The following is a 13,206-nucleotide window of genomic DNA, read 5'->3' as shown; positions in this document are numbered from 1 at the left end:
ATTTGTTTCTCAAAGATGGTGCTGGAGTCTTAAAAAGGTATGTGCTTTGCCTTTGAGGGGGCAACTGTGCAGCTAGAGATTTTGTTGAGCAGTTAACACTACCTCTTTTATTTTTGCCATGCTGTAGCAGGATTTTTATATGCATTTTAACAGTTATTTAAGAGTCCCCATATGCTTAGAAAAGAATCTGAATATATGTGCCTTTTTTAAAGCTGCATCATAACTAGGTTATTCCATCAATACGGTAGAATGACTGGGAGCTGCAGTTGGAACAATATGTAAAAATACAGCTTGTAAAAGATTTCCTTTATTAACTGTCATCATCCACAGAATATATGTTCAAATAAACGTTGTGTAATAACTAAATTTGAGATTAATAGGCCCCTTAAGAAACAGCGAAGTCATTCAGGATAGTCAGTGAAAAATAGCCTGTAAGACTGTAACATGCACATATTGTCCTGCTTACATGCTCTCTCTGGTGTCATTCCCATTTATCAATGTCGGCAGGCTCTGTTCTCATTAAAACACTCTTGCACAAAAGCAACTTAATTTTCTTAAGAGAAGAGGACACCTGATTCAATTTAGTGCTCAAAACCAGGAACTTGAATATATATATTTTTTTCCCGTCTGAACTCAGATGAATAGTTATGAACAGCAGCACAGATTAAACCTTATTAGGTATATTTATATTCTGTTTGCAGTAACAGTGCTGTGGCAAATAGCTTTCTACAGAGCTGTAACATCTTATTAATGGAAACAGCAGTTAAGACATGAGCTGCTGTAACACTCACATGAGATTTTATTTTTAAATAGGAGATAGAAGGAGTTGTTTAGAGGGACTCTGCCAACTCATTCAGGCTACTTCGGACGTCCTGCCTTCTTTCTCCACCTTCTCAAACTACACCGATCTCTTTGGGTAGATAAAATTTCCTCTTTTGTCCTGTTTGGTCAAACCATTTCCATCACTTCGTCACTCTCTCTTCCTCCCCTGCGCCCTCCCCCCCCCCCCCCCCCCTTTTTTTTTTCTTCTTCCTGTCAAATAGGAGATGTAGGTCTATTAAATTTTGCATTAATAACATGGACGCTGTAAAATGTTATACTACAACATTGTGTTCTCTGCCCTCTACTGCATAATCCTTTAGTAGTACTGCTAGAGTCCTTGTCTTTCTCCAGTTCTTTTCTACTCTTCTGAGTTTTTCTCTCTTCTTCGCTGTGCCATGTGTGTTCAAGAGGATATTTAGTCTTATGCCAGGTACTTAAGCTGTATATCCCACTAGTGCATGTCTGAAAATGATAAGGTTTGAACTGCAGGTAGTTGCGCGCATACACAGAGCAGCTTTGTATGATGCCTAGGCCACTTCTTCCAAGGCATTTTGAGGATGTTTAGTTTCATTACTCTACATCTGTGGCCTTGGCCCTGGAACAAACACCCTTTCCACAGAGCAAGGATGACTTGGGGCCGGACAGGTCCTAGTGTGCATAGCATGTGCTCTCTCAGCTGTGGGGTGCCTGGGGGTAAGCGTAGGGTTAAGTACAGTTAGGAAGGTTACCTCCCTAAAGGCTGCCAAATGACCCTCAAGAATCAAACATTTTAGTGTTAAAATGAATACATATTGGTGAAAAAGCCTTTTACTTTTTTTTTTTAATATGGTCCCCGTACAAAGCTATGAGGCACCGTTGTTTCCCTGTGACCCTGCAGTAAAGGAAACTGTAGTTCCAGCTGAGTTGTGCATAACAATTTCATTCGAATCCTGCTGATAATGATAAAATGTTGGGTTTTGACCCAGGTGTTCCAAATGTTGCCAGTGTATCTTTTCCTCTTCTGTAATGTAGCCCTGCTACTTTATTATCAAAAGATAGCTAGCCTAATAAATTCCAAGATAGTTTAGTTTGATACCAAAATAAAAGGAAATGGAACAGAGTTCAGTATGTGTTCTGTATTTAACGCTATCGAAACCGTAGCATGCCTGTTTGACTCGCTGCCCAGTCACATGTGCCTGCGTGCTGTGCATACTTGCTGCTGCATTTGGGTACCCACCCATGGGGAAGTGCTCAGCCCCTTGGCTGTGGGTTTGCCTTTTTCTTCTGTCTTTTACTGGCCTTTGTTGCTATGAGGACTGTCTTGCATCTTGTTGCTGTCACTGTTACATATCTTAGCAGTGTTTTCCGTACATATATTCCAGATTAAGGTGGGAGACGAAGGGCTGAAGCTTTGTGCTAGGCTTAGGTATGGGAAGAGGAAAGTTTCTGCCAAGTACTGCCAGATAGGTTTCCTTCAGAGGTGGGCTGGTTACTTCTCACTTGGAAGTGCTCCAGGCCAGCTGATCCTCCCTGGAAATGCAGACCAGTGAGAGAGTTCCCTCAAGCCCAGTGCCATACAGAGTTGACTGAAATTGGACCTGCTTAATACTAAGTAAATTTGTTGTTTAGTGGAGCTAGCGTGTTTTATTTTAAACTCAAGTGGAGATGTGCATGCTTTTCCGTACTAGCCCTGTTACGAGTACTGGCAGTGACTTTCAGTCTTGTCTCTGAGTTGATGTAAACTTGAATAATTGGTCTGGTTGTTAGTACTGCTGCTTCTGAACGTATTCTGACCTTGCATTTTAATACATTGCTATGCGTTTACCTTTTGAAAGGATCTTACCATTGATTTTATAGAGGACTCTCCCCTCATATCGATGGTAAGTGCCACGAACAGTTTGCAAACACATCCAAATCTGAACTTGGAGTATTGTAAGAACATCTGAATGTTTTCATGTTTTATTGTTTCATTTAAGCTGACTGCAGATAGTCTGATATCTGTTGAAGCACAAAAGGAGCAAATGCTAAAAAAAAATTATACAATAATAGTGACTAATAAATGTTTCAAATAGAAAATGAAGAGCCTAGCTGTATCATGTGTCAGCACTAATGTTTATTTGTATCTTCCCTCTAAGGATCTCAGAGTGCTTTTTAAGCAATGAATTAATTTTGACAATGCCCTGTGAGGTATGTAGGCAATATTATCCCTCTTGATAGAAGGGAGTTGGAAGCGCAAAGTGTTTAAATTCTACAGGGTCATGCTACTATGTACGTTTAATTACAAATTGGAGCAGTTGATTCAGTTTACTACCAGTTTGTTTAAGCTGAACCAGAATCACAAATATAAGCCCAAGGTTTGTGGGTATGAGAAAAATTTACTTCTAAGTTTATTTTGCAGGAGAAATGTTTATAAAGAAAACTGCAAATAGATTAATTGACATGTGTAAGTCCTCCCTCACTGAGGCAAATCATCTGAGTGATTATAGCTTAATTTGTGGTCTTCCTGATTATTATTTTTTTCCTTCTTTTGCCTGTAATGAGTGTTTAATCATCTGATGTGGACTATTTCTGACGCTTTGGAGAAAGGGAATTAAAAATTACAAACTAGTGTACCCCTGGACCAGTCGTGAATTTTGACTTTTGCGCATGACTGGCTGAATACCTGAAGCATAAAATTTGTCTAAGGTTGTTGTCTTAGTACCTGTTATATGCTTGAGAATATTAAAAAAACCCCACAAAACCAAACAACAAACCAGAAATCTTCCAGGTGGATCAGGAAGGAAGAAAGAAAAGAAGTTTGTTTGATGGCCAAAGTATCTCCATCTCGTATCACCACCATAGAACCATCTAGTATCTCTCCTTACCACCTTTCCAGATACATAAATTTTCCTGGAGTGGAAGTACAGCGTATTTTAAGTAAAAAATGTCATGTCTCTACATGATCCTCAAATCAGGATTGGTGGCCACTGATGTGGCTAAAACTAGATGCACAGTGTCCTTCTAAGTGTATCTGTTCTTGCCAGCTACTGCTTTGGTCTTTGTGCATTGTTGAAATTACGAGGAAAATGGTTGAGGGCTGTCTATCACTACAGTTGTTTCTCCTGCATCAGTAGACGTGGTCTGGCAGGCTCACCTGCACTGTAAGCGGAGCCTGGCCTGAACCCAACTTCTGGTAGGACCACGTATTTCTGAGACAAGTAGGTAAGTTTAGCATGTTAGGGAGGGAAGGGCTACTTTTTATGCTTTCAGTCCATTTTATGTGGACTTCACTAGCTTTCCTGAAGAGGGTGAGTGATATGGTTCTCTCTAGCAGACAGAAATGTAGCTGTCACTCTGCACACAAAATCTGCATGGGGAGGAGGGGACCATTAAGTTTCCTCCCAGTGTTCTGGTGCAGAAGTGGAGCCCAGATGCTTCTGTCTTTCAGATCTTAACAGCTGATTTACAATGTTTTATATAGCAAAGATTGTTTTGCAAGGAAGAGATCTTTAAGTGTGCTTAAAAATGGAAGTCTAGGTACTCCTTCGTGGATTCAGAGGCAGGGTGTAATAAAAGGGACCTTTCGGCATCTTGATTGGATTGAAGTGGTCAAATACAATGAGTCTGTGTAAAAGAATGGCACATGTCCAACAAATACCAAAGAGACTTGATAAACCTGATGGGTTCTTTAGTATAATGATAATAGGAACTTTAAGAAGGATGTAGTAACAAACGATACCTGCAAAGATGTGTCCTGTATTGAAACTGATCCCTGACGTAGGTTTGTGTGCGTGAGTGTGATGTGTGTGTCTCTTGCCACATGGAAGTATCAGCCGCACAGCTTCAAATACAAGTAGAAAACCCTGATTTAATTCACACTTGTTGAAGAATTGTTTTAAGTAGTACTCACTCTTGCGTTCAGCTGTGATCTCTGGCAAGAGGAGCTGTTTGGATTTGTGCCTCTTTTTTTATGTTCAGAAAAGGAATGCTGATGAGGAAGAGGTGTTAAAATATGTTACTGTAGTTTACAACTGTCAACTATAATGTTTTATTTAGCTGTATCTATTCAGATGCTCCCTCCGCAACATGGAGTGCCATATGCCATTGTCCCTGTTAGTAAGCAAGTCAGCAAAGGTTTCCCAGCCTGCATTTGTTTTTGTATTTGGGCCACTGAGGAGCTGCGGTCCAGTGCCATCTTTTATTGATAGGGCCAGCAGAGGAGGAATCTAATGAAATTATCAAAGCTTTGAATTAATTATGAACTTGAATAAGAAAGCTAAGCTCTCTAGAGCCAAAGATCTCATTACCCATTCATTTTCATTGCATCCTCTTATGGAGCAGAAGGCAGGTTCAGCTACAGCTCCTAACCTGGTTTTGGACTTTATTCAAACTTGCTAAACTCGCTAACATCCACTTGTTATTAATCTGTGGCTGGAAGTGTCCAGGGTGATTAATTTGACTCTGGTCTAAATCTTCATGTAAATGGTAGATTTCCCTCCTCCCTTGCCTCTTACCTTTGCTGTGTGGCTTTTCATCATCAGACTGGCTGCCATACAAGAGTTTCTGTTCTTTCTTGGTAATTGGGGAAAGCTATTCAAGACTCAAGTTTTAATTTCTTGGAATTTAATGAGTTAATATTAAGAAATAATACTGCTGCCTTATATTTCCTGGATATTTAGGTAAGCACAAACACTTCTAAAGTCATTATCAAAATTGTTTATTTTCTTATTTTAAAAGACTATGGAGTAAAAAGTAATGTTAGACATTTTGGCCTCAGAAGTGTGGGGCTGTTGTGGGGTTTTTTTTGTTGTTCCTATTTTAAATTTGTTAGTCAAACTACAGAAACTTCTGAATTTCTCAATACTTTATTATGATGAACACTTAAATTAGTTTGCTTGCCTGATTAATATTCCATGAAAAATTGTTGAAAGTCTATGAAAATGCAGTGTTTTAGTTAAATCGGGGTATATTTATTTTTATTAACAGGTCAATATGTAAAAATGTTCCTGGCAAATTAGAGCAAATGCAGTGAGACCAAGCTTCTGTGTAATATTCTTAGTTCTTGGGGATATGCCTCTTAAGTCTACTGGCAAGGATTTTCTTCTCCTCCTGCTTTTGTCCATTTCAGCACATTATTTATGAATGCATAAACTAGAATATATCAGTCTTCATAAGTTACAGGCCACTGGCAATTTTTTAAGCAGCGGCTAACTGCCTAATGGTCTCTGTGTATGTGTTTATTTGGAGAATCTAATAGCTTGTTGGGAAGGGGAATAACATTTTGTTCTTGTACTATAGCTATTTTACCATTGGTGATATTTATCTTTTTCTCTCTTCAGGCAGCTGCTATATTTAATTCTGCTTTTGGAAGTTTTTTGGTAAGTAATGCTGTATTTATAGCAAGTGTTTTAATAGTCTTACTTTTAACAGTATCATTGGTGTGTTTCTATTTTTCACATTAGTGTTAGTGGAATTGTGCCATTTAGCTGGCAAAAATGTGAATCATCTTTCAATCTATTTCACTGTGCCATTAAATGCAGATGTTACGGTTTCTTTTCTTTTTGTTAAACTCTTGAGAAAAGTAGTGAATAAATCGTCTCTGCTCATGGTAAATTAATAATGTGTAAACACATCTTAATTTTCTCCTTAATGGGTTAACAGAATCTATTATTATGCAGATGTTTCAGACATGGGCATCAATATATTGATTTTTCTAATAAGGCCCATCAAATACTCATTATTTTCTATCAAGAGGCCATGGATTTTGAAAAGAAAACATGACCCAGCTGATCAGAGAGTAGATGCTAATTTACTCAGTGACTTGTCATTTGTTTAGCATATTTCACTGTCAGTGAAGCCACTCAGTGTCTCTGAGGAACACACTGAAATAGCTAGATATGGGAAAGCAATCAATCCAGCTGGAAATATAACCGTTTCTGTAAAAAGCAAAAACAGTATTTGTGGGCCTGATGGTCTACAAAGATTCAGAAAAGACACTGTAAACAACACTAAATAAATATATTTATGAATAAATGAAGAATAGATTTCAGCTGTTGATGTGTTGTTTAGAGAGACATTAATGAATATTAAATACAAATTATTTTATATGTAGGCAAGCTACTCTGATTGTTTTATTTATTTAGGGAGCTAATAATTGAATTTGTTCTTTACTAAATTTTGTGCATGTTTAGAAGTGTGTGTTTGTGATTCCAGTCTTGTGTCCCCAGAAAGAGGACTATGATGTATAAAATGAATGAATGACAAAAGAATTCAAATTAGAAAATTAAAATCAAAACTGCAAGTGCAAAATAACTCACTTTATGCATTATTGTTTTATGAAAAGCTGGAGTTTGGGTGTTTGAGAGTAAAGCTGTACTGCCAAGAGAGAAAGTTGAATGGCATTTTGAAGTTATGGATTGTGCTGCTGCTTTCTTGAGGGACTAGGTTAAAGTGAGGAGGGTGCATGTAAGTTTTGTGGGCATAGATGACAATTCACGTTTTAAAAATACCAATTCCCAAATATTTGTTCCTTTTTGTCACCTATCATGTCCTCCTCCAGTGGCAAGAAGGTACTTTCTGCCTCGAACTGTGGAATCCCAGTGTTAGAGCAACTCTTAAGTGTGTGTATGTGCGTGGCATTTTCTCTTGTTGCTTGGCACGAGCTCTGCTTTCTCTGCTGTCCCTAGCTTTCAGTTCAGGAGGTTTCCCTGAATACCCAAAGGCCTCGGTTGAGCTGTCATTAGGAGAATGTCTTTTGACTTCAAATATGAATTTAGGCCCCAGAGCATCTGACTACAATGCTGGGTCCTAGTAAAGCAACATAAACATATTTTAATTTCTAGAACCAGTTTGTAGCTCTTTGAAGAAATCTCAGTTAAAGAAGCTGAGCTAGTTTGTGCGTTCATGTAATAGTCCCGATTTTGGTTTTGATCTTAGTTCCATGAACTGATCACTGGAAAGTTCCATTTATATAAAATTACCTCATTTCACATTTTATTCACTTCAGATTTTTTGGGAAGTCTTAGAGCAGCATTGCAGTAAACATTCTTGTTAAAACAATTCCCAGGAAAGGCTTTTTAAAAAAATTAAAGATCGACTAGAATCAAACCACAGTACCAGCTGATTTTTTTTTTTCTAATTACTGATTTTTTAAAAATAAAATTATAAAGAAAGTAGCTGCTATTACGTCACAAATGTATACACATGCTTAGATGCTTATTGTGGTATCCTAGTTTGAAATCATGATTATGTAAGGAATATGTATGTATGACAGAAAATAAATCACAAATATGTTTACTGAAAGCTTTGGTCTTACAAACTTTTCCAGTTATGAAGTTGATAGGATGAACCTTATGACTGGAAATGCAATGGGGTGAAAGTAGGCCAGGGACTGTAATAAGTAGCCAGAGTTCACCAGTTTCACAGTGCTGTATGTCTACGTGGCCTTTAACTGAGTGGCTCCTGCATGTCACTAGCATGTGGTCACTTACTTTGTATGTTTTCTGTGAGCAACTGGCAAAGCATTAAACATATGTATATATCTCTCTCTACTTGTTTGAAGTCAAAAGTGTTCTATAAAACATGAAAATAATTGGCCTGTTTCTGAGAAGATAATGGAAGGTCCTGGTGGTTTTTTTTTTGGAAATCCATCACTTGATATTGGTGCCTAACTTATGGGTTTGGCTATAGGTGGAGATCCTGTTTCCTATAACTTTAATTCATGATGAATCTAAATCACATTTGCATTTTTCCTATTAGTGTCTGATCATGTGCTGTCTGTGGATAGGCTTAGATGTAGTTATATACCTTTGTGACCATAACCATATGCATGTCCTGGACATAATTTGGAAGGATCTGACCATTGGCAAGGCTACAATTTTTCTTACGTTCCTTGTCTTACAATGTGTAGTATGTGGGCAGGATGCTGTACTTGTGTGTAGCCCTGACAGAGCCAGGAGGACAGTATGTTGTCTGTTCTCAAGACTGACCCTGTGGGCCAGTGCCTGTGTATGATAGTGTGAAGCAAGCTAATTTAAAAGGGTTGAAAGATGTGCTATGCTTTTAACCCTTTCTTTTCTTTTTATTTATTTATTTAAGACTGGGAAAGGGTGCTTGAGAAGTTAAATTAAAATAAACTGTGGAACAAAATGTCTGCAGGAAAAGACTCAGCATAATGTTAGAATGATACTGAGATGAGTTTATTCAGATTAAAAGGAATGCATTGTGATAGGCAAAATGTAGAAATGCCAAACATGTCTTGATGAGCAGTAACACACTTAGATTAAGCATCTGGAGGTGTTTTTGGTGGTAAGAAGATTTAAAAAAACCTACCAGTCAACTGTGAAGTAGTTCCTTTTAAACTCCACCAAAGCCCATATTCCTATAAATATGCAGGCAAAACAATGCATGGAATGATACTGTGCATATTTACACTTAGTTTAATAATGTCCCAGGTCTAATTAAAACACAGTGTTTTAAAGAACTAATTGTTACAGAAAAATGTTTTTATGTAGCTAGATTAGTAATAACTAAGGATAGATGAATTCAATTTACATAAATTTCAGCCAAGAGAATATTTAGAATCATACCACAGAGGATTGCTTTGAGTTGGGTAGTTAATATCATTATCTCCTCCCCTCGTTTAAACAGTTTGGTTTACAGTAATTGTGGAACATAATATGTGATTTCAGTTTTTCCTCTTGATGGGGTTTTAATAAAATCTGAGAGCATTTTACTAATACTGGGTGGTTGGTTATCAACAAGGTTGCTACTGTAAAGCATGCAAATGCATGCTAAGATCTGCTGAGATGGAAAGCACTGAGGTAGCTGCTTCCACTTGTAGGAGAGGATACTTATGCACCTAAAGGCTAAAGAAGTTGTCTAGGATATTAAGTACGGGTCTGCTGAGATTCTTAACACTATATGCATTACCATGCTTCCTAAGCATTTCTATTCTGTTTCTAAAAGTTGTGCTGTAACAGAAGAATAATGCTTGTTAATGTCCAAAGCGCAGAGCAATAGGCAGGATACTGCAAAACATGCTGTGCTGGTAGTTGTTCCATGGCATTTGACTGGGTGGCTCGGCTCCTTGACTTTAAGTTCACCAGGGCATAGTCTGTCATTGAGGCTGTTCTTGCACTGAAGTGGAGACATGTGCTCAGTTGAGAGCTAAACTCAATTTGCAGTGACAATATAATGCCACGTGCGTGGAAGAAGGAGAGGGCTTAAAGTCCAGAAGAGGATGTCCTCACAAAATGCTCTGCACTGCTACACTAGAAACAGTCTTGTCTAATCTCTTTCTATCTCTCATTAATCTGCTTTCCACTTGAGACAGTGGGTTTGGAAAGGCATGAGATTATCGAGTTTGTGATGTGAGTCAATGTTGTCTGATTCTTTGGTGCCTTGGGGTTTTGAACAGTAAGTGTGAATGGAACAGCCATCAGCTTCACCTTAAACAAAGAACTGTAACCGAGATCTGAAGGTCTGTGATGAGGAAATCAAGAGGAAAAGAGGATTCAGAGGACTCTGCTCTGGTGACCATTGCCCTCCTGAGAAAACAGAGTGAAGGGCAGCCGAAAAATGAAAGTGTTGGTGGAGACTTCTTCTGATGCTGTCTCGGATTAGCTTCGCTTCCTCTGTTTAAACCTATGGGATGAAATAAGGCATGTGTCCGGGCTACATAAGTCAGTCTGAAGGAAGAAACCTATTTGAGGTGCCCTGATTTCCTTTGTCCAAATTAAGTATATATGGGGTTTTTTTGGTTTATCTGATGATCTTTTGAAGGGGACAGAACTGGTTCATATTCTCCAAAAACTCAAATAATTTTTGGAGTGGCCATTTGGCTAATCAAATCGAGGCTAGTGTTTTTATTTACGTTGTCTTCCAAATGAAAGCTAAAGCTAGCAGGGAATATGAAAGTTAGCTTTTCACGTACATGTAAAGCCTAGCTGGTTAATGAAAATGTATGGAATTCTTATCTACTCTGCTTTAGTAGGCATAATGATTTACACAGCCTGACAGCACTAGTGCAGCAACTAAATGCATTAGTCATAGTGTCCATTTTTCTTGCAAATTTGTGACACAGATTTAATTATGGGAATGACCAGCAACTTACAAATCTAATTGTGGTAGGCTGAGCCAACTTTTTTATTTTAATAACAATGGATTTTTTAGCAATGATTTCATTACTATTTAAAGAAATCCACCAATATGGAAATAACCAATTGGCTAAACTTATTTACTTTATTTTACCTTAATGAATGTTGAATGGTTTAGGATTATTCTGGGTGTTTTTTATTGTCACTTTTTTATCTTAGTTATTTCTAGGATAAATATCTTTATCTGGCTTTATTATTGCTAGCACAAACATTATAAATATTTTTCTAAAATCAGGCAAATGTTCTTCATTCCCTCTTAATTGTGTCTTCACAATATGAAAAGGGGCAGAACAGTCATCTGGGATTCCCTTTTTACTGTGCTAGCTGTTTACAAGAAAATCTTGCCATGGAGTCTGTTTACAACGGGTGCTGAATTCTAGATTGAATCTTGTTTAATTTCAAAGTGGAGCTGCTTTATGGTGTGCCACCACACCTTTAGAAGTGATCTCTTCTTCCTCTGTGAAGCAATACAGTGGTGTTGCTGGTCTGTGCTCCGAATTTGATTTGGATAGCTCTCAAAATCCTGAGCAAGTTCTCTCTGTTAATCAGCCACTTGGGAAGCCACCTCAGCCTTGAAGAATGGATTTTTGCATGAGCGGAAGGGGATGGCAGATCTTGGCAGCAGCAAGTCTTTGGACCAGATATTATGTACCTGGCAGAAGAGTTTGGATTCTGTGGAATTTAAATAATCTTGGGAGCCACTTACGTTGCCTTATTGTAACTTTCTCTTATTTTGTGGCTGGTGCTCAGTTCTCTCGTTGTTATTTAACATCCTCGTTTTGATTTCTTCTAGCTTGATCCGAAATCTCGATGTAAGTTTGGACATCATCAGCTGTTTCCAGATCTGCCAAGTAACATTTTAAAATATGTAGGCCTTAATTCTCATTGTGTGTTTCTGCTTCCAGTGTGTCGCATGCTCAGTTTAATACCTAAGTTTGAGTTAGCTTGTACGATTTTGGTACAAGCAAGGCAGAGTAACAAAGTTTACTGTGACAGAGACCTGTTAGTGCGTGTTTAAGAAAAGAACCCTTGATACAGATGATTATTTTGAGGGATGGTTAGGCATGTGCACTCATCCCAGTATTTTCTCTCCCTCTCTAAAAGCCAAACTGACAGAGTGGGTGTCAGTTAGAAACAGATGCAGAATTTTTTACAAAACAAACAAATCTGCTTGTCTATGAGTAATGCTGAACTCCTTTAAAATAAAAAAGGACTAAGTATAAAGGTGTGATAGTCAGAAAGTTAAAAAGAAGTAAAAGAGATCTTGCTCCCAAGGGACTGACAGAAATCAGGTAGGGGTACAACTGGAAATCTGAGTATTATAACACCTACTGTGTGGTCTGTCTGATGACACTGTTGATTTGAAAAGACCAATGAAGTCAGTAGGGATTTACATGGCCAGCCAGAGCAGACTGAGAACCAGTTAACAGTATCAGCCCTGCTCTTGCTTATCTTTGAAAGGTTAGAGAGAAGGGGGGTAACCAAGAGGAAAGAAATGTGCTATTAAGTTCTCAGAAAAGAGTATCCTGTAGAAGGCCAGTGATCAGTCCCTGTATTTTTTTTCCAATGGTTAAGAGAAAAATGCATTGAAATCTACATAATAACAAAAAATGAAACGATTAGCTGTCAAATGATTATAAATTATGTGGGCTGTAGCTGGTCTCAGTGCTTTCTTAGTTTTCCCATTAGCTTTTGCTACTGAGCATTTAATTCATCTCCCTCAGTCTTACAGGACTCAAGCATCCAGTTCTTCCAAAAACATTTTATTTAAAGGTAGCAATAAGTAGCCATTAAATCTTTGCAGATCCAAAATAATTAACTACTATTTTTTTAAAGATAAATATATTTGGGTATTCTGCTTTTTCTACTTCCTCATATGACAGCTAATGGTAGGATTTTTTTCTTGCACCTACTTTTTCGGTCAGCAACCCCATCTAGTGCTCTTGCTTGGCGTGGTACTTGGTGACTGCTTTTGAGACAGTACATTCACCCCTCCCCTCCCCCCTTGTTAGTGGTTTTGTGGATTAACAGGCTCTCAAGGAAAGAAATAGCTGAGGATACACATACAGTAGCATTTCCCAAGTTAGTAAAACAAGCAGCAAAAGTGGAAGTTGCTGGAGAAAATTCAGAGGCAGAATTCAGGGTGTTTGTTGCAAATTGGAAAGATAGCATGAGAGTTCAAGCAGCTTTATTCTTTCAGTCCAATTATCATTTATGATTTGCAAAGTAGAAGGGAGTGAAGTTTCAGGAGCTAAAACTGGGCATTCAC

The 13,206-nt window shown here is 38.0% G+C and overlaps 1 protein-coding gene across 7 annotated transcripts in view; it reads left to right on the top strand.

Annotated features, from left to right (window-relative positions):
• SLC10A7 (solute carrier family 10 member 7) overlaps positions 1–13,206 on the top strand; it is a 157,741-nt gene that overhangs the window by 49,135 nt on the left and 95,400 nt on the right. For 5 of the 7 annotated variants that reach the window (XR_007507788.1, XR_007507789.1, XM_049815070.1 and 2 more), the window contains one exon: positions 6,120–6,158. The exons of the other annotated variants lie outside the window; for them this stretch is intronic. Coding sequence is in view for 3 of the 5 variants with exons in the window: in XM_049815070.1 (XP_049671027.1) it covers positions 6,120–6,158 (39 nt within the window). In the remaining 2 variants the exon portion in view is untranslated. The remainder of the gene's footprint in view (positions 1–6,119; positions 6,159–13,206) is intronic. 7 annotated transcript variants of the gene reach the window in all.

The sequence above is a fragment of the Accipiter gentilis genome, chromosome 12 (assembly GCF_929443795.1).
Source record: "Accipiter gentilis chromosome 12, bAccGen1.1, whole genome shotgun sequence".
NCBI classification, from domain to species: Eukaryota; Metazoa; Chordata; class Aves; order Accipitriformes; family Accipitridae; genus Astur; species Astur gentilis.
Note: the sequence above shows the minus strand (reverse complement) of the source record. Positions and strands in the feature narration are given on the sequence as shown.